Raw genomic sequence first — 22,249 nt, 5'->3', positions numbered from 1 at the left:
TAGTTTACATGCAAATTTGTGTAAAATTGAATTTCAGATTTTTTTTTTAAATATCCTTCTTGTAAGATTCAAGAGAGTGTGTGGCCATGCATGCTTCAAAAAAAGTAAATTTACAGTTATTATTTTAATTCTCTAGAAAGGTGCTTTATCAACCATTTTTTTTTTTGCACATGTAAAGCTACCAAGTCTAATTCCATTGTGGAAACAGACATCTGTTTCACCTTTTCATGTTTAATTTACAGTGCAGCTCTAGAATAGGAAGGTTGGTCTTTCATTCTTGCTATAAAACATGAAACCAAAACAAATTATGTTTGTGTTATTAAGTAGACCTTTTTATTATTAGAATGTGTGTTGGAAAACTTCAGTGGTTTGTTTTCAAATAATGTTATACAGATCTCTCAGCTTTGTTGTTAAAAATGGGAGGTCAGATACTGAGGTTGGGAAGATTGATTGGGTTTTTTGTTTTGGAAAGAATATTGAGATAAAAATAAATGTTACAGAAAACCTTTACCCTCAACATAAGATGAATCAGCTAGGACTGTGCTCATGAGTGTGTTTTCCTGTTACTGCTGTTTTACTGAATGTTATCATAAATGTTTATCTTTAAATCTTTTATTATCTTCTGCCTCATTGCGAGAATTATTTATGGCTTTGAATGTAATAATATTTAGACCCTGGAAATCATTCTTAAGAATTCTTACTTTGCTGTCTCATATCAGCTTTTCTCTAATATTAGTATAATGAGATTAGGTGACAGAAGTCAGGTTTTGGGATTCTTGCTGTGTCCTGTCATGGGTTCATCTCAACTAGATTTGGGGTCAAGATGCCCCCATGCAGCAGCTGCACCAGCAGAGACAGGATGAACCACCTTGTGGTGGTTCACATCAGGAGTCAGTCTGCTGCTGCTTGGGTTTTTGCTGCTTTGGATGGAGCCTATCTCCCTACTTCCCATTTAATTTCATTCAAATGTCAAAAGCTAGGTGGAGTAAATCTAGGCCTTTTCTTCATGGTCTTTATATATAATTGGTGAAGTAGACTTCAGTGCTACAACTTCATTTATTCAGAGACAAAATGTAACCACTGGAAATGCCTTGACAAACTAGTGTTTTTATGATGGCTTGAGAAAATATACATTCTTTTTTTAAGTTTACTAAATTCCAAGTTACAGTATTCCTTCAAACATAACTTACAAGAGAATTATTAGAAAGTGTGTATAATTTTGTGTGTGTTTAATATTTACTTTATGCCCCACATATTAAAAAAAAAAAACCCTCACCTTGCCTAGTTTCGCTGGATTAGTTTCTTAGTAATATTCTGTGAATAATTATTTACAGCAACTGGATTCTGATTTTTTTTTGTTATTTAAATAACAGTAACCCTAATTGTTTGTAATTTCTTATGTTTAAAAAAACCCAAACAATATTTAAATACATAGCAGGAATGCTTTTTTTTTTTTCTTTCTTGGGTATCCACGGTCTTGTTTTCCTTTTGTTTTTCAAGTCCAAATCTTACTTGCTCTCCATTTGACCTTATCACTAGAGCAGTTCCTAGTTCCCTAGTTTTAAGGTGTGGAGTAATAAAGTAGAGGCTGGCAGCATTTTCAGTGTGGCCAACTTCCATGAGTAGCCATCTGTGGAATTGCTCCTACACTTCAGACGCAAAAAGAGTAAAACGCCCAGACAAATTAATGATGTCTTGGAAGCTTTTTAACATGGGAGCTTGAATACAGCCCCTGGCAGAAGAAGAGCATAACCTACTGATTACTGGTAGAGGATCTGTTTCCTACGTGGCTTTGCAAACAGCTGTGCTGCCACAACGTGGGGAGTGTCAGAAGGGCAAGAATGTGCAGTCAGAAATGAGAGGGTGGAGGCTACTTAATGCTCCTTGCCAAGTGTTAGTAGATAGTACTTTGAGGAGCAGCACAGAACTTCATCTTAGGAGTACAAAATAGTAGCGACCCTAAGCTATTGACTGCATGATGGTTTAAAGAATATTCCTGTCTTTCATTGTTTCTTGACTTTGAGAAAAGTTATGAAACCTTTTTTCTGATAGAATTTATCTAGAATTTATTTAGTCTTTAATATGCAGGTATTCTCTTTTTGGAGAGAAGCAAAGACAGGAAAATAGTATAGAAATGTTAAGAGAGGGGTTTTTTGTTGGGCTTTTTTTTTTTCACTGGTGACAGTTGTGTGGTGAAATTCACATATATATGTTTGCTGTGACTTCTTTTTATAGGCTCAGAACAAAGAAACAAAAGTACTGGCTGCTGCAAAGGTGATTGATACTAAGTCAGAAGAAGAACTTGAAGATTACATGGTTGAGATTGATATTTTAGCATCCTGTGATCATCCTAATATTGTTAAGCTCCTAGATGCTTTCTACTATGAAAACAATCTGTGGGTAGGTATTTTTTTCTTCTCTAAATGCTTTTGCTAATTTCAAAAGCTTATTGAAATTACTTTTTTTTTTTTTCCTTGGCTTTATTAAAAGATCATTTGTCAATCACATTTCTTCTGGGTTGTCACAATTATGGTAACTTCAGTTTCAAAACTAATTTGTAAATTGTGAGTATGACTTTTAGGAAATTGTCACTGTAAAACTGAGGTATGCTGAGTCATTTGGTCAGGAGTTTGAATCTAAAATTTGGAAGTTAGCTGTTCATTTTGATGTATGGAGACAGTTCTTAGTGCTTATTTGTAACAGCAGGACTCAGATTTTAATTACATTAGTGCAATTTAGAGTGAGATTCAGAATCCATGGCTGAAAAATAAATAATGTGCTGAAAAGGTCAGCCTGTGAAGTATGTATTTTAGATATGAGTGAATTCATTGGTACTTCCAGGAAGGACAGTTTACCAGGACTTGAACCATAATTAATTTACTTAAAATCTAGATATTTGTACATAGAAGTATCATGTGCACACATATGACTGTACATCACTCTTCTGCTATATCCTCTGTACTGAATAGCTTCAGCTGTGAAAATACAATTTTTTCTTTTAGGTGATCCAATGCAATATTTATAAGTGTTTTTCAGATTGTACAAAGAATACATGTTTTTTTAAATAGAGTTTATAATTTTAAAAGATACCTAAAACAAGTAAAAGAAAATTTCCTTGGGGTCTTAAAAATATGCTTTATCCTTTAAGCATGATAACAATGGAAGTGCAATACTATGTTTCCTGATGTAGATTTATTTTGGTAAGCTTTGTGAAAACTTTGTGTGATCTGAATGCAGAGAAAAATGATATTGTATAAAACAGTGGAATAGTGAAAAAAAAAATCCATGTATAAAGGTCAGCATGAAAGCAAGTATGCATAAAAGCAGAATATGAAACTAGAGGATAGGCTTCACTGGCAGAATAAAGATTGAAGAGGAGCAAATATAATTGTAGATAATAAAATTGTAGATATATAGTTACAGTGAAATGCAGAGACATGAAAGCGACAAAGGGACTATTATAATGATGTCATAAGTAAGCAGAATGTAGTGGAGGAAAAAAGAAAAGAAAGATAGTTGGATATAAAATATGTTTTTACTTTTCAGTTTTAGTAACACAATTTCTCTACCAAAGAGGCCTCTCTCATATTGTCAGATCAAACAGCAAATTTTGGAGAAAGAAATTCTTTATTTACAGTTTCCCACACTTAACTTACTTGGCAGTAGGTATGCAGAAGCATGTAAATGGAATAATGGTTTAAAGAATTTACAAAGAGTTGCACTATATAATACTTTTATTAGTACCATAGTTGTGAGAATTAATTGTAATAGTAATTTGAAGTAATATGTAACATAAGTGGTGTATATATAAGTGTTATGGTATAAGGTATAATTTGAGGTTTCCTCTTTTATGGGCAATTATGCTCTCGTTTTTGAAGTACTCTAAAGGAAAAAGTTAAGATACCATTTCCCAGAATATTGACAGTTAGGATTCTGACAAGAAATACTTGTTAGCTGTCAGACTGAAAATAGTAATTTAATGTTTAAAGTTCAAATTAAAGAAGAAGAACACATAATGAAGGGTAGAGTGTCAGTCTTGGATGACCTTTCCTTTTTGTTGCCCTCCTCGTTCCCTTTGTCTACCCTCTTTCTCCTTTGTATATGTTCTTTCTGTCCTACATGTCAGCATAGTTTGTGCCCCAAAATAGTTGGAGTTTATTTTTGTTTCAAATGAGAACTGGAGATGGAGTTGTTCTAGTATTAGATTCTGGGATAAGAGCCTTGATGTATTGTAGGCATCAAGGAAAATCATAGGATGATAGAATGGTTTGGGTTGGGAGGGACCTTAAAGATCATCTAGTTCCAACCCCCCTGCCATGAGCAGGGACACCCTCCACTAGACCAGGTTGCCCAAAGCCCCATCCAGCCTGGTCTTGAACACTTCCAGGGATGGGGCATCCACAGCTTCTTTGGGCAACCTGTTCCAGTGCCTCACCACCCTCATAGAGAGGAATTTCTTCCTAATATCCAATCTTAATCTACCCTCCTTCAGTTCAAAGCCATTACCCCTTGTCCTATCACTCCATGCCCTTGTAAAACAGTCCCTCTCCAGCTTTCCTGTAGGACCCCTTTAGGGGCTGGAAGGTCTCCCTGGAGTTTTCTCTTCTCCAGGCTGAACAACCCCAACTCTCTCAGCTTGTCCTCATAGGAGAGGTGCTCCAGCCCTCTGATCATCTTTGTGGCCCTCCTCTGGACTCATTCCAACAGGTCTATGTCTTTCTTGTACTGGGGACCCCAGAGCTGGGTGCAGTACTCCAGGTGGGGTCTCACAAGAGCAGAGTAGAGGGGGAGAATCACCTCCCTCGACCTGCTGGACACTCTTCTTTTGATGCAGCCCAGGATACGGTTGGCTTTCTGGGCTGCAAGCGCACATTTCTGGGTCATGTTGAGGTTAAAAATGGAGGAAAATGAATGTAAACATCTGAATTTATGGATTTTCTGTAACTTTTAAGAATATTTTTTCATATTTTCATCTCATCTGAAACAACAGAAGAGATAACATCTGCTACTGGAAAATCATGTAGCTCTTATACTTGGACTTTTCAGTCAGAATGATTATACTATAGCAGTACAGTTTAATAATCGAGAAATGAGCTTGCAGGGGTTATGTAAATCACATTACAATGAGTCAGATTCAATATGACTGTTTTATAAGTTTTATTATGCAATTTTGTGTTTGGATTAAAACTTTTGTCTGAGGATCTCCAAGCATTTTTCAAATAATTTGATTGAGCAGCACAGACCTACTTTTAGCTGGGTAACAGTACCAGTATTTTGCAGAGGTTAGTGAAATAATTTGTCAAGGCCAGTCAGTCTGAAACTCAGTTCTCCCATTAATGTTCCCTTAGTCAATGGTTCAGTTCAGTGGAACTATTTAATCTATAATTTGTGTATTTTTTTTTTTTTATATACAGATCCTGATCGAATTTTGTGCAGGTGGAGCAGTAGATGCAGTAATGTTGGGTAAATAAGTTGTTTCAAATAATAAACTTAATAACATCTTAAAATTGTAATATATATGTTTTAAGACTTGTTTCACATGTATATTGTGTTGAAATGCAAGTATTTATGTAATTGGTGCTACATGTGTTGAATGTTGGGGGTTTTAAAATAGCATTTACACCTACATCTAGGGACATTATAACTTCTTAAGTTAGATTAATTTTCTGTCATCTTTGAAGTGTTTATTTTGAAAACATGTTTTTGTCTTGATCATTTAAGTGAATGTAATGTTCTCATATGCTTTTGGAGCTCTCTGTTGTTATAACATAATCTATATGAGGACTTTTCAGGATTTCATTCTTCCCCTTCTATCTTCCAAATTATGTTGTGATGATTTTTTATATTGTATCAACCCTAAAGTTAGATTTTTTTTCTGTGCCTATTCTGTACTTTAGATGAATGCTAATACCAGTAAGTAAAGGATCTAGTCTTTAAAATCTTGGTGTACCATACAAAAGAACCAATCTCTAAACTGTTTTGCATGGTTCAGATAGGTAGGTATACGTAGTTCATTACAAAGAGGGTTTTGGGTACAAGCAATGAAATTTTTACTGAAAGGAGCAAATATTTTAAGATAGAAGTTCTTCTGACATATGATGTTCAGAATCTGTCAGATTAATTAATTTTCACATATACCTCTATACTGATTGCTATGAACCCATAACAACATAAAATGCAAAAATGTTGTGTTTATTTCTGTCTCTTTCTCTTGTAGAGCTTGAAAGGCCATTAACAGAGCCGCAGATCAAAGTGGTGTGCAGGCAGACACTGGAAGCATTGAACTACTTGCATGAAAATAAGATCATCCACAGAGATCTAAAAGCTGGCAATATTCTTTTCACATTAGATGGAGACATTAAACTAGGTAAGCACATTGCATCAAAAAGTCTTTCCCAGAACTTTGCATGGTCTTATAATTGTATTTTCCTTAGGCTGTAGTTTGGCAGAATTCAGTATTTATCCATTTAAATATCAGTCTAACAATGAGAGTTTTTTAGATGCAGGTGATTTGCCAGTGGATCCACTTTGTTCAGGGTTTCATCAGGGGCAAATGTGTATAAGCTGTCAGCCTTTACAGTGGCTCTAGTTCTACCGATGTCATAGTTCCATGACATAGCACCTTGTGTTCAGGTTTCAAAAAATCTTCTCTCTATATGATGTAGGTGATTAGTTGTACTTCTGTAGATGCAAGGTATGCAGAGAGTAAAAGTAAGGAGAATCAGATCACCACTGCAGATGTTCTTTTTAAATGTAAGCAAGACGTATTCAAATTCACAAATACATCTACTACCTAACTCATATTGATCACAGCGTCTCTGCAACATATAGTGCATCATCTCTGTTAAGAACTTGAGAATATTTAAGAACCTGCTTTGCTAGATTGATCAGTTAAGTGTATCTGTGTTTTTTGCATGGATTCCCTTGCACAAGATTGTTACTTGTACATATACTTGCATGTGCCTTTCTCTTCATGCACAAAGTATGGGTAACTACTATTTTGGCTTTTCTTGAAAGCCTGAAGATTTAGTGATGGACTCAGTCTCATAGGCCTTATTTATAACTGTAATATAACCACTACTTTAGTTTCTTAGTACCGATATAAAAGAAATCACAGATCGGAGCAAGAGTCTCATGGTCAGAAAGAGAAGAATTTGTTTCTGTTCATTCTATTTGCCTCACATCACCTGGCTCCTCTTCATACGGGCTGGAACTATTTTAAGCTTTTGTCAAGTTCAGCTGATATACAGAACTGTGCAGGCTGTCAAGATACTACTTTACAGTTCAGACCACAGGGAGATTTCTTCCATGCATATATTTAATGATATATTCAGGTTTGCTAATTAAGATTTCTAAAAAAAGACTTCAGTTTTGAAGTGTACAGCATCCCTTGAAAGAGTATTTTGCTTCTGGTACACAAAGAAATGGGTAATTCCTTGTTTTAAAAATATGTGGATGGCAAATAAACTTCTTTCATTGCATGGGTAATAACTTTAAGCTGAAGGAGGGTAGATTAAGATTAGATATTAGGAAGAAATTCTTCTCTGTGAGGGTGGTGAGGCACTGGAACAGGCTGCCCAGAGAAGCTGTGGATGCCCCATCCCTGGAAGTGTTCAAGGCCAGGCTGGATGGGGCTTTGGGCAACCTGGTCTAGTGGAGGGTGTCCCTGTCCATGGCAGGGGGCTTGGAATTAGATGATCTTAAAGGTCCCTCCCAACCCAAATCATTCTATCATTCTATGATTTTATTTTTATAAGAATTTGAATTTTTTTATTTTGGTATCTGTAGTCCCTCAAGATTTCAGATTTTGCATTTGAACACGTAACACTCTTATTCCTTTCCCCACCCCCCACCCCCACCCTCAGAGTAAAATTAGACTCTCAAGTGTTGAGCTCATCAATTAATTTTGTACAGATGGCAACATATGATTATTTTGTCCCTTTGCTCCAATATCTAGATCTTCATTAAGAAAGTTACATCTATAATAAGCATATAACGCTAATTTAAATGTTGTCTTTTTTTCCTAAGTGAGAAATGTAGTGCTTTAGGGACAAGCAATATTAATTGCAAAGATAAAGTTGATTTTTGGTTGAATGTTACATCAGTGGTGCATATGTGAGCTTTCAGATATTTAATATAAAGTGAAAAGTCATGTGGAAAGAAACGTGTAAGATAAAGGGAAAATCTAGCTTTCTGAAAATAAAAATTGAATGAGCTGTTGAATTAATGAAGAGCTGATATGCTGTGTCTGAGTAATACGACCTTCATAGGCTAAAGAAATTGTTTTCTAATTAAAATAATTTAACCTGCTTATTCCTGCAGTAAATACATGCATCAGTTTTGTCCCACTCAACACTACCATTACTTTTTTTAGCAATGGAGAATAATGTTTTTTCAATATTTTTATTAGAAATGCTATAGACCCTTCGCATTCAGTTACCAAAACACAAATATTTTTATCTCACTTAAAAGTTTTAATAATGCAGAATGTTTGATCTGGAACATGCAACATTTTAAAAGACAGTTGTAAAATATAAAAATATATGTTTTCCACCACCTGGTTAATAGCATTTTACTGTTTACTTTAAGCGGATTTTGGAGTATCAGCTAAAAACACAAGAACAATACAAAGAAGAGATTCTTTTATTGGTACACCATATTGGTAAGTGCACTGTTTTCCTGACTTTTTAGTATGAACTAATATCTTAATAATACCTTTGTTGTTAATATTACAAGCTTGACACAGTATTGTGTAAATATATTGAGAGTAGAATGTGCTGCTTAAAATGCTTTAGTGAATTTATCAATTTAGAATCTTTTTCAGAACAGATAAGAGTGCATTTTCTAATCTGACACTTCATTATTCTCTTTGCAGGATGGCTCCAGAAGTAGTAATGTGCGAGACCTCTAAAGATAGGCCTTATGATTACAAGGCTGATATTTGGTCTCTTGGCATTACTTTAATAGAAATGGCTCAAATAGAGCCACCTCATCATGAATTAAATCCAATGCGAGTGCTTCTGAAAATAGCAAAATCTGATCCGCCTACATTAGCACAGCCTTCAAAATGGTTGGTATTTTATTTACAACTTTCCCAACCCAATTTGTAGATTGCCAAGTCATATATGTACTAAACTTATGTTCATGTTGAACCTCATGGGACTGGCTTTACACGTAAAGTCAGGTACCTATTCTGTATGTGTTTGTACATGTATACATGTGTGTGTGTGTATATCCTTATGCAATTGGGACTATGGCTTTTTTGTCGTATTTCTGTATAGAAACTTTTATACTGAAATATTTTGCAGATTTTGCATTAAAATGTATGCAAAATTGATCTTTGCAAATGCAGTAAAAGATCTGAAGACCATCTGAAAAAGTAACATTGAGTGAAAGCAGACTAAAGTATTTTGCTCTTATCTATTTGGTCATTTTAATATCTTTATGTGATTCAGTTAGTGATACAGCAGATGTGGTGTGTTATAAATCCAGAGCCAAAAGTAAACTCTTCCAGAAACTGAGGAACATTTTAAAGATTGTATTTGTGCACAGTGGATTTTGCATTCCCGTACTATCTTCCTGTTTTTCTGAATCAATAGCAGGACCTGGAGTTGCAGTGTGGATGCATGTGAAAGCAAAAGAATATTTCACCATACACTAGTCTGATGTCAAACAAAAGAAAAACCACTACCTGTTTGCTTTTTGTGTAGGTCATCAGATTTTAAAGATTTTCTGAAGAAATGTTTGGAAAAGAATGTAGATGCAAGGTGGAGCGCAACTCAACTTCTACAGGTAGGAAGACTTAATTGTTCAGAACTGTTGTTGAAAGGTAGGTATATTTTGTATTTTTTTAAAAGCAGATCAGTATTATAGTAACTATTTAAATAATTTCAAATTAAGTGTTTGTACACAATCTGGTTTTAACATTGTTGCATTTGTCCTTATTTGGTAAAATTAAATGATACCAAGTGCAGATCAAATTCTTTGTTTACATATTTTGATATAACTAATTACTTTGCATAAGTATTTAAATTATACCCTGATACTTATATTGGATGAAGGAGATATTTACATAAGTAGTCTATTGCTGACAGGTGTTTTAAAGGCTTTAGTACTCAGCCTTCCTCTATAATGCTGTCACTGCAGAATACCTAAACAAGAGTAGATGTGACTAGGTACATTTGATTCTGTTTCACGTCAGCGCGCATTTACTTTATCCAGAATACATCCGGCATATGTTGAATAGATTTAAGCAGCAGGGCGAAGCAGAGAAAGAAGATTCAGACAGTAGGAGAAGAACAGGTAGCTGTTTCTTCTTAAAGAAAAATGTAGAATTCTATGTTCTTACTAGGAAAAATTGTTCTAAAGACAAAGCAGACTTTTTCTAGAAAGAATATTTCTAGATAAAGCTTATCAGAAAATTATTTAACTGTGGAGCTGAAAAGAAATGAAACCCGTTTCCAGGAAAAATAACCTTTTAAAAAATCTTTCTACTTTTATTCTTTGGATTTTGAAACAGGTCAGTATAAATGAATTATTTTTAGCAAGTTCATTACACTACTTACACAGTATATTTGCATACAAATGCTTTGATTTTAAAGCTTTACAGAAAAAAGTATATTAAGACAGTTGTGATTAATGTTAACTGTGAATCTTCAGGTTTGAGAGAACCAAAGTAATGTTTCTCTGAAGTTATATTTCTTTCCAGTTATGATTTTCGTACTGTGTACAATGAAGTCAGCACTTAATATTGTGCTTTTTTTTTTATTTTCACAAGCACCCATTTGTTACTGTTACTTCCAATAAACCAATAAGAGAATTGATTGCAGAAGCTAAGGCTGAAGTTACAGAAGAAGTTGAAGATGGTAAAGATGAGGATGAAGAAGAAGAAACAGAAAATTCTCTGGTCAGTTTAAAACTTATTTTTTTAATATGCAGCTAGTTTCAATCACCAGTTTCCTATGGAGGGCTCCATTTCTGATGTGCCACTCAATTTTTGCAGCAAGTCTTCTAAGAATAATGGCATAAACATACTGTAACTGTATTACAAAATAAGTAGTCAGCATTTTCAAAATTAATATGTTCTTAAACTCCTTGAGAACTAATAATAAATAATATTATCTTCATTTATTTTTACATGTATATGTAGTGTAGAATTTTAAAAATCAGATATCAATTTTTGTGTAAATAGTTTTAAGTCAAAATGACTAGATGAACAAGTAAATGTATATTTGTATTCCATAAGATGCTTAAGGTATGTGACCATTATACTATAAACTATGTTTGTGATTTTACAGTGTGTCTGTCAAAGAAAAAAAAAAAGCAAAACCCCTTGTGTTTTACCACGACAAGGTCGCATTTATGAGTGTATTTCTAAAGATGCTTCAGAATCTCACAACACAAATTCAGTTCCTCAAAGGGCAAAGCCATGAAGTTAATGATATGGTAGTAGGTTGCAGAGTATACAGGTAGTGTGCTGACTTAACTGGCTCAAGCACTATGAACAGGGACAGTGACCAGTACCACCAGTAGCTGCCATTGCCAGCAGTGGTACCAAAGCCAAATGCACATGCACAAGAAGCACGCCTCCGTTCCCTCCTTGCCCCTCACCAAGCCAGTCGCATCCCCTGCCTTTCATATGACTTTCCCTATCCACCCCAGCAGATCTCCAATATGCGTTCCCACCAAGTTCCTCCAGGATTTACTGTCTATCTCCTAAGGCATCACCCACCACCTCCCTCTGCTGATTAGCTGCTAAGCCATCAGGAGGGTTGGAGTGAAGTCTACCCTATGACTCAATTAAGTATCTCAACACAAGCAGCAGGTTGGGAAACTGTGAGGTAGATGCATTTACATTATTTACTTGTGGTAACGTTAAAAGCTGCTTGGAGATCAACACTAAGCTTCTAGAACAGTTACATGAAGAAATCTTTTAAATGCACTTTTGATTTAGAAGGAATTGTTTTCTGTATGCTTAGGAAAACCTTAAGGTAGGAAATGCGCAATCAAACCATGCTTGTTACAATAGCTAACCTGGTATGTTCCCAATGGCAAATCAGAAGCCTGATCTGCAAATTACAGGGTTCTAACAGTAAATATAGACAGAGATATTGCAATCACTTTGAAGAGTGAAAGAGCAATTATGGCTAAAATGATACTTTATTAGTATATTCTTTTGTATGTCTGTATGTAATCTGATAACATTCATTCATATTCCAGCAGCAGCAATTTCTACAGTTATGTAACTGTTTCTATTCTAGTTCCATATTGCCACTTATTCATGTCTGCTGGAGGTTTTCACCATTTTAATGGGGTTTCACAGTGATTAAAAAACAGACCAATTTTTTTTTCAGCCATTTTTAACAAAGAACACAAAGAAAGATATTCTTTTTGGTGAAACAAAAGAAGGTCTTAATATTGCAATTTTATCAGTGCCACACCAAATAAAGCTACACAGCTCCTTCCTTGCCAAACTGGCACAGAGATATGTGTCTTTCAAATCCAACTGTAGATGGGAATATTGGGGAACTGAATTAAAAAAAAAAAAAGGAACATGATTGTAAAAAGACTCTTGAAAATTCTCTTAAGCATGAGGCAGAGGGCTGACTATGATCCCTTTCCTTCAATCACAGCATATTTTATTAAATTATGAGAGATAGAAGAGGGTTCTTGTGGATTTTTGTTCAGAGCTTGTCTGCAGTCCATGCACTTGTTCTGTGGTAATACCTAGTGAAGTACTCTGGGACTACGACATTCATATAACTGCTTGTAAATGCAATATTCATCTCTGTTCAGGTATTCTTCAATAGAACTGTGCTTTAATTAAGTTAGAAAACGATTAAATATTTTTCTTGCTTTAATTTTTTAGCAGTTACCCACAGACAAGCGTGCATCCTCTGACCTTAGTATTGCCAGCTCTGAAGAGGATAAACTTTCGCAGAATGCCTCTGTTCTGGAATCTCTTTCTGAGAAAACAGCAAGTAATGCAATTGAGGACAAAACCAGCACTGTATTTCCGGATGACAAAACAACTGGAGATGAATCTGAGGACATTAAATTTAGGAAAACAGCTGATAACATATGCGATACTACTGTTGGCAATATGAAAGTGCAGAATGGTTCTGTGCCAACTGGTGAAGATGAACAAGGCAAAATATTGTCAGCTGAAAAGACTAGAGAAAGACTAGAAAAAGCACGTGAAGATACGGAACCCCAGAAAGGAGGGAAAGAACTTGATGCCATAACAAAATCAGAAATAAAGGATGAATCCAACCTAAAAATAGAGAAAGAAAATGACATGGGCGATGAACAGACAGAAGATAATAAACTGAAAACAGTACCTACAACTGAAAATAGTATAGAAACCGAGGAAGCCATTTCTAAGGAAACTGGTGAAAAAGAAGAGAAGGAAAACAGAACAGATCTCTCAGAAGATAAGGAAGAAAAGGTCCTTGCAGAAAATACTACAGAGCAAAAGAAAGATAAAGATGAAGGTCAGAAAGAGGCGATAATAGACACCACTACAGAAACTCTACCTAATGCTGCAGATAAAGTTGCTGATGAAGAAAAGGAACTAATAAAGCATGGAATTGACAACATTAAGGAGATAGGTGGTATTGCTGAAAAACAGATCAGTGATGGGGATAAAATACCTGAGTCGGAGGATAAGCCAGTGGAAATTCAGGCTAAGCAGGTCCATGAGATAATCAGCTCTGAAGAAACGCTATCAGAAAGCCAAGATAAAGCGATCAAAGTAGACAAGAAACTGGCAGAAAGTGAAAATGAGGATATTTGTAATATAAGCAGCATGGAGGAAACGGAGATCAAAGACTCTGGAAAAGACGTAGACCAGAAAGCAATACAGAGCAAGCCTGAAGATATTTCTAATAAGGTGGTGGATAACCTGACTTATATGGACCAGAATTCAGAAAAGCACAGACCTGAGAATATCCAGGAAAACAATATTCAGATAGACAAAGAACATTCAGAAGTTACTTCTGATGAAATAATGAAGAATAAGCTTCAAGATGCTGCTGATGAACAAGTTGATGACTCTGAAGTCACTCCAGTCCCCAGTATTAGTATTAGCACTGAAGAAAATGAGGAGAAAGTCAAAACAGATAATCAAGACAATACTGAAACTTTACAGCAGCTAGAATCGGAGAATTTGAAGGAAAATGATGCAGATTCGGGCACTGGTTCTACGGCTGATAATAGCAGCATTGATTTGAATTTGTCAATTTCTAGTTTCCTTAGTAAAAACAAAGAGACAGGATCAATATCTTTACAGGTAAGTATAAGCAATCGTATGTTTTTATATAAAATCCTATCTGAGTGTGACCCTAAAATTATCTCCAAGTTTGACCCTTGCAACAAAGAAAATTGAGTGAGAAACTAGTATGACAGTGTGGAATATAAAACAGTGTAGAAAGTGAAGTATTGTAAATTGCATGCTCTAAAAGTCTGGATTTTGTGCAGTTATGCAGCAAAGCTAGAAACTTCAGAGCTGCTAATTATATTCTTATTTTGTTGCATAATTGTATTTTTAAAATGTAGACTTGCATATAACAGGAAGTCTAACAATATTAAAGGTGAAGATTTGTGAATAGTTATAGTTCACAGCTGATATTCAAGAAGACTAGCTCAGTGCCTTACACTGCACAGAATCCCTGTTTAACAGGACAAATCTCTTATAACATCTAATCTTATATAGAATTCCTGTCACTTCCACATCTCTCTGTTTAGATTTAGAAGATCTAAGGCAGGCAGTCTCTCACATTTGTTTATTCCGAACACTGTACTCCTACGGCTCTAGTATATCGATGCCATTATGCCAGTATGAATGAGCTTAATCAGAGGAAGCACATTCCAGATTATGAACTTTATTTATATCTTTATACTAATATGATTATGCCCATACTAGGATAGTAACTGTGTAACCATGGATTTAAAGCAAAAAACCCAAAAACAAACCCAAACAAGAATCATAACTGGCATAGCTGTGCATGACTTCAAGGTGTTTGCAGTAGCCCTAACACAACGGAGATGTGGTTTCAGCTGGGGTCCCTCTTCTCTCGTAATGAAACAATAAGAGCTCTGAGAAGTGAGATTTCTCCAATTCTGTCAGCAAGATCATCACATGATTTTTGACTAATATATATGAATTTAAAAAAAAAAAAAAAAAAAACAAACTTTCTTGTTTAATTTATTTCCAAAGCAGAAGTAAGTAGGTGAGTAAATTGCTATTCTGTTTCAGTACTGGTTTTCAGAATTAAATACCTTTTTTGGGTGACTGGGAAAATTATGGTCAAAAGCAAACAGAAATTGCAACTATCTTCAGCTCTTGAAAATAAAACTGAATCAATTCTGTTCAGAGTTTATTTAGGGTTGTTTGGTTTTTTTTTCTTCTGGCAATTTAGATGATCAATAATTACAGTTTTCCTTTGACTAGAGAAAGTTTCAGTACATAAGAATTTTTCAAGTTCTCACTTGATTAGTGAGGTACCTGATAAGCGAGAAGAACTCCTGATTACAGTAGGCCTTCACAGGAATGTTTGAAGAAATTTAGTATTAAGAATAAAGGTAAAAATGGATAAAACTTAAATACAGATTAACTTACCAATGCTTTTTTCAGGAAACTAGAAGACAGAAGAAGACTTTAAAGAAAACTCGGAAGTTTGTTGTTGATGGAGTAGAAGTGAGTGTAACTACATCAAAAATAGTTACTGAAAATGACTCAAAAAGTGAAGAAATGCGATTTCTACGGTAAGTGTTTTTAAAAGTAAAATTTACAAGAGGTTAGCAGCTAATTTTTTTTCTCTTTGAATAAAAGGAGGGGGCAAATAATCTTATTTCTGTAATATTTGGGGATTAATTTCAATTATTTTGTTAGTAGAAAGGAATGCAAAGTGTTTCTTAATAAGACAATTCAAAACTAGTTTTACTGGACCCAAGTTGTAGATGCTTTTTTCATCTTTTGCAATATTCCAGTTCTTTTCTTTTCCCATCAGCATTAAGTGTTCTTTTTCGTTATTAGACGTCAAGAGCTAAGAGAGCTAAGGCTTCTTCAGAAAGAAGAGCAGAGAGCCCAACAGCAACTCAGCAATAAGCTTTTGCAACAGCGAGAACAGATGTACAGACGTTTTGAACAGGAAATGACAGTGAGTTTCCGGATTTTGCAGCTCTTAAAACATGGCATCTTAATGGAGTAGGCAGCAATGAGGTGTTTCCTTTTTTGATGGCTATAGCTTAGTTTTCATTCTTGTTAATAAATGGCAATATTTTCCATTGTGGGGTGCCCAGCTTGTATGCTAAAACTCTCCTGCCGGAACAGTTCATCATGGCCATCCTCTGTTGTGGTACAGCACTTCACTGAACAGAATTTAGTTTTCTAAAAGAAGATGCCAAATTATTTTTACAGGGTAAAAAGCGACAGTATGATCAAGAAATAGAAAACCTAGAAAAACAGCAGAAACAGACAATAGAGCGCTTGGAACAGGAACACACAAATCGTTTAAGAGATGAAGCAAAACGCATCAAAGCAGAACAGGAGAAGGAATTGTCTAAATTCCAGAACATGCTGAAGAACAAAAAAAAGGAGGTAAGAGACAATGATGTTAATATAGAAAATAGGGAGTATGAGCATAGCAAATGGTTGAGATTAGGTCTCCCAGAAGTCTTGTAAACCTCATGCTATACTGAGTTGTGGAAGGGTTACTAGCAGTCAGTATTATTTCGTTTGTTTTACTACCTAAAGTGAAATACAAACAGCTACCAGGAAGATTTAGGTATTGATTTAATCTAGCAAGCATCACCAAATTAGAAGACTTTATTTTTCACAGAATCTTTAACAAAATATTTTTTTCTCAAATACTAAATTTTTTAAAAAAGTATTTTCTTAAAGATTGTGAAAAATATTTGAAATTACTACTTTAAACAAATCCAGCTATAGCAACTTAGTAAATACTTATCAAGTTAGAATTTCAAAGAAAAAATCTGGTCTTGATTACTGCTAAGAACCACTTAAATTCCAAAGAATTTTTTTTGTTGTTGTTAATTTGGCAGATTTTTATTGAATGCGTGCTGTTGTTCAGAATTCCTTTATATGAAGTGACAGCAGTTACATGGATTTAGTTTTTTAACTCAAAAAGGAAAGCCAGGAGAGAAAAGTCTCAGTAACCTGCAATCTTTCACAGTTAATTTCATATGTGTCATACAGTTAAGGCAAAACAAATGACATTGGACACTGACACCTTATGCTATTAACTTGCTTGCATGAGAGTAAGAGAAAGTGATGTGTTTCCGTGTGGATTTTGCATCTTAAAAGCTGTTTTATTTCATTTTCAGATCAATTGTGTAGTGCTCATTTGTATATAAATGGCTCTAGTGTTTGCTCTAATAGTTACTAGACTCACAGAGATTTCTTTAGAAATCTGTACTGTCCATGCTTTTGCATAGAATGATCCTGTAGTACAAAAGTGCATAAAAAATAGAAGTTGTATTCGGTTCAAACCATATGCTCATATGTAAATAACAATTTTTCTTCTTTTGCGGTGCCTCTTGCATTTTTGAGTCTCTCTCTATTTACTGGTGATTGGGTCCTACATGGAAAAGCGGGAAGAATTTTACATACTGCTCTGAGCTAAAAGCAGTTCTTTCATGGAAACAGGAATAGCATGTGGTGATTTGGACTCTGTTTTCTGATGGTGCTTCCACTATTAAACAAACAGGCATTTGTTTTTGGGCGCATAGTTTTGTATTTAAAGCTTAAGAAGGCAATTTACAGTTTGAAGGAAAATGCAGCTGGTGCTCTAAAACTACTCATTCTATATTGGAGTGTGCAATGGTACATTTTTATAATTCTTAAAAATAAATAAAACACATCAGCAAATTAACAGATTAATAGTCAGTTGATTTAGCCAGGTTATATACAGAATCTTTCTACTAATCTAGTCTAATTCACCTTGGACTGACACACGTTCCATTCCAGCATACGTGTCATGAAAAGTTTCTTGAAAACATACTTAGTTATTGGTGGGTTTTGCTTTTAAATTCTTCAGAACCAAACACAACCAATTAATGTTTTAGTTGCTTGTATGATTATTTTAAAGACATACCGAGTAGATGTCATGTATGATTGGAGACACTAATAATGGCATCTTATAAATCCGTGTTTGAGACAGTGTCAGAAATAGCTGGTTTTCAGTGGAAGTTATTTTAAGCTTCCAACCGTTTTTCACAGTTTTACCATGAGGTGAACATACTCCATAGTCCTCTTGCCACAGTGCTTCAAGAAAATACCACTTTTGCAGGTGGTGGTTTTCTTAAGTATTGACTATTCTAGCTGCTGCATGAAAACACAAGCAAGAGACAGTCATTTCCGAGAGCACTGGCAGCATTTGCATGCAAAAAGAGGCTGGCATATACCACCTTTCTGCGCTACTGGCACACATAAAGCACGTATTGTTCCTTCTCTTTTCATTAAGCTCTTTTCACTAAACTAACATCCCTGCCACTGAAGTAATGCACGCTTCCCAGTACCTCTAGTGCTTGACCTGCATGTCCTATGTTCACAGTAATGCTTGCTGTGGAGAAAAAGTGTTCTTTTTGCCACCTTCTGCATGCTTATATACACTGTAGGTTTTATGTGAAGTGGAGAAAGCACCAAAAGAGCTGAGAAAAGAGCTCATGAAACGCAAGAAAGAGGAGCTTGCACAAAGCCAGCATGCTCAGGTAACAACGGCAGCTTCAAGCTACTAAAATACAAAGGGCAGCACTATTCACACAGCTTGATGATTTCACTTCTTGTTGTTGTTGAGTGAATATGGAACTTAACTCAAACTAACCCTACGTACTGCTCTCTTTCTTCAAGTACTCCCATGTCACACCCCATAGAGTATACTGTGTAGAAATGTAGGAGCAGCTATTTCCAGGTTTGTGCTGTTAAGTGTAATATTTTGTATACTGTACCAAAAAAGAATGGTATTTTTCTACAGCAAGTTTCTTTACAGGGCATTTATGAGTGGTAAGTACCCCATAGGTCCATCAAATTACAAAGGTTACAGTCAGAAGTAAGTTTTGAGCAATGTAAGTGCAGGGGAGAAAAATGTATATAATATGTAAGCATGAGGCATCTTGCTGATAGGAGCAGTACAGATTAGATAAAGTGAAGTTATTTAAATGTCAAAGTGTAGGTGTATGGAAACTTTACAAGACATCATCTATAATTCCACGCCTTCAGACTTGCTGCTTTTATATGACCCAGCTAGAAAGAGTATTTTAGAAAAAAAATATTGGCTTTGTGATGGCCACAGCTTGTACAGAGTGAGTTTGCACCACAACAGAGCAGGTTTGGATTGAGTAACTTAAAGATTAAATGTTTATGTGAGTGACCTAGTAGAAAATAATAGCAACTCTATTCGATTACGTGTTTAATTCAAGAGGGGATTTCCCAGGACAGAATGTGATTGAGTTGCAGCACTCTCCCCATAGCAAGGATATGTGTCTCGGAACTTTTTAAGGAAACAATTAAAACCCTAAATTTTCATAGTGTTTGTAGTGACTTAGTTTGTTTCCTTTGCTGGTTTCAATTTCTTGGAGAGAGGTGAAAGAGACAATTTTAAAGGTGAAATATCCTTGCTTGGAATGATAAGTACTAGACAAGGTGCAGAAGCTTAGTTTTAGAATATCTAGAACTTCTGACAGTGACTACTTTTGTGTGATTAGCCTTGATATTTTAAATGTATATTACTAACATACAGCAGATTTAATTTCTTCTTTTTTTTGAGAACAGAAATATATTTCATTATATTCTGACATAGGAAGTACATTGTGTCCCACAGGGCGTTGCTCAGGTTATGATTCAGTCTTTTCAGTTGTCTTCATGTACACTTTTCAACGCACAAATGCAGGATGTAAGTCTTAAAATGCAAAGCAACAAAAGTTTTATTTCCCTGTTTTTCCAGATGTGTGTTTTCTCTTCTCATATGTGCTGATCAATGTTACTGCTGTATCCAAACTAGTTAGCACAAATTTATGTAATTATGCCCTATTCATAGTAAAAAGGTCAAAATTAGAGTAGTTATTAGCTCTGGGCAAGACATTGAAGTTTCACACAACCGGAATATAATACTGTTCTCTGGTGTTTCTTATTTGTTCAGCACATGTGAGAAACAATGTGTGACTTCTGTGCTGTGTGTGCAGTGAAACCATGCATTTTAAAGATATCTGAGTTTATTTAAAGGTACTTACTGGGCAAAACCAAGTGGTAATTTGAAAAAGGTGGGCTGTCTTGCACTGTCTGCCTTTTTCACCATCCAGCATGTTCTTAAGTAAAGTCCGTGACCTTTATTATATGTGATACTTGAGTATCCCACATGTGTGGGAAGCAGAAAGGCCAGGGTGTTTTCTGAGATTGCCTAGTTTATCTCATAGTGCTAGCAATTGCGAAACTTAAGATTTACCATGTAGTGAGAGCAGCAATGATACTAGAATGATTGAGTAAAGCTCAAGCGTAATTGCTTTTTGACCGTGATTACACTAGAATAGCTTTCTGCCTGCTCCCTACAAATAAAAAAAATCCTGGCAAATTAAACACAGTGTTAATTATATGTCTGCACCCTCAGAATAAAAACTTTTAGTTTTCTTATCCTTTTCATCTAGAAAGGGAAACAGAAAAGTATTTTTCATCAGTCCATATATTTGATTAGGTATGTCTGACTTAATTTACGGATGCAGCCTTCCAGTTCTTTTTGTACTCTCAGATCTGCTGCTGTCAGAGCTTTTCACCAACTTAGTCCACCTCTGGTTTTCTGTTACCTAAGTGTAACTGCTATCCACTGGGAGAGATGAAAGCCTCATCTATTAATAACTTCCTGTGAAGATGGAAACCAGGATTCTCCTGGTCGTGATAAAAAGTATTTTTAATGGACATTTAATTCCATATGTTGCTGACAACTCTCTTGGCAAGTAGCGTAGGTTCAGTAAAAAAAAAACAAAAACAAACCATAGCTCAGGAGACTCTTCCACTGATCATCTGTAGCCCAGAACCATTTTCCTGCCTCATCCCATCTCCCTTACAATAGACCATCTTTAACGTTGCTCTGTTATGTATAACAGCAAGTGCTTCAGCTGCCCACCTTGGCTCTGACAGGACACTGCCAACATCCTTTCTGTTGACCTTTACATCATGGTAGAAACATCTGCTCTAACTTCTTGTTCTTAAAGAGTGTGTTGTGTGCATGCTTGCATGCTTGTAGATGCTTTTTTTTTTTTTTTTTTTTGTGATAGTTGCAAAGAAGAAAGGCAACAGTATGGTCTTGGGGCATGGGAGGGGGGTTCTTACTACTCCCTGCTTTTCATGATGTGATACACCCTGGATAATGGAAAGATGCAGGTGATGTGGGGATTGCATCAGGCAGATGGCAAATCACTTTGCGAGGAGCCAGCTCAGCTCTGGTGTGGCAGACTTCCAAGTCCTGCAAAATACAGTTCCTGCCAAAGCCAGGTGTCTTCATAGCAGTCTTGCAGGACTCCTAACCTCAGTATCTTTGTGTTCATTGCAAGATAAACCACTCAACATAAATAGGCTTTAACTAATCATCCAGAACAAAACAACTGTACATACTTCTATTTTCTTACATCCATGAATAATTAACCTTTGATATGATGAGATCAGCTTTATATTGAGTACTTCTCTGTGGTAGCTTTGGACCTGCAGCTTGTTTTGAGGAGAGACAAGAGATGGAATGAATTGCAGATTGCTGGCTAGTTTGTTGCCTTTGGTTTTATTTCTGAAGGTATTATTTAAACAATAAATATACTCTTACCTACTCTCTTCATAGAAAATAAAGAGATTTATAATTTTATAGCCGAGGCATGTTAGCTTAAATTTTCATAGATGTATTTGTTTTCATATATAGCTAATGCTGAGAACACTGGGAGTTTCATTAAAATGTAATGTGATTATAAGAACACAATTTAATTTACTTCTGTTGGTTTTTACCAGGAGCAGGAATTTGTGCAGAAGCAGCAACAAGAACTGGATGCATCTCTGAAGAAAATTATTCAGCAGCAGAAGACAGAACTAGCCACTATTGAACGAGATTGTCTCAACAACAAACAGCAGCTCATGAGAGGTATCCAGCATCAGACTCTCTCTTTAAAAACAGACATTTGTGTTGTATTTTAATAAAACTATAGTCTGTCTTAAATTTATGAAATCAAAGACCTTTGTGACTAAACTAGAACC

The 22,249-nt window shown here is 35.4% G+C and overlaps 1 protein-coding gene across 3 annotated transcripts in view; it reads left to right on the top strand.

Moving 5' to 3' along the window:
* SLK (STE20 like kinase) overlaps positions 1–22,249 on the top strand; it is a 51,937-nt gene that overhangs the window by 20,154 nt on the left and 9,534 nt on the right. The window contains exons 2-14 of one of the 3 annotated variants that reach the window (XM_054832106.1): positions 2,236–2,400; positions 5,415–5,463; positions 6,218–6,367; positions 8,590–8,662; positions 8,876–9,070; positions 9,711–9,792; positions 10,778–10,906; positions 12,869–14,290; positions 15,635–15,765; positions 16,037–16,160; positions 16,421–16,600; positions 18,640–18,732; positions 22,007–22,136. In XM_054832106.1, coding sequence (XP_054688081.1) covers positions 2,236–2,400; positions 5,415–5,463; positions 6,218–6,367; positions 8,590–8,662; positions 8,876–9,070; positions 9,711–9,792; positions 10,778–10,906; positions 12,869–14,290; positions 15,635–15,765; positions 16,037–16,160; positions 16,421–16,600; positions 18,640–18,732; positions 22,007–22,136 — 2,923 coding nt within the window. The remainder of the gene's footprint in view (positions 1–2,235; positions 2,401–5,414; positions 5,464–6,217; positions 6,368–8,589; positions 8,663–8,875; positions 9,071–9,710; positions 9,793–10,777; positions 10,907–12,868; positions 14,291–15,634; positions 15,766–16,036; positions 16,161–16,420; positions 16,601–18,639; positions 18,733–22,006; positions 22,137–22,249) is intronic. The other 2 variants (XM_054832107.1, XM_054832108.1) reach the window with 2 other exon arrangements.

Source organism: Grus americana, chromosome 7, assembly GCF_028858705.1.
Source record: "Grus americana isolate bGruAme1 chromosome 7, bGruAme1.mat, whole genome shotgun sequence".
NCBI lineage: Eukaryota > Metazoa > Chordata > Aves > Gruiformes > Gruidae > Grus > Grus americana.
Note: the sequence above shows the minus strand (reverse complement) of the source record. Positions and strands in the feature narration are given on the sequence as shown.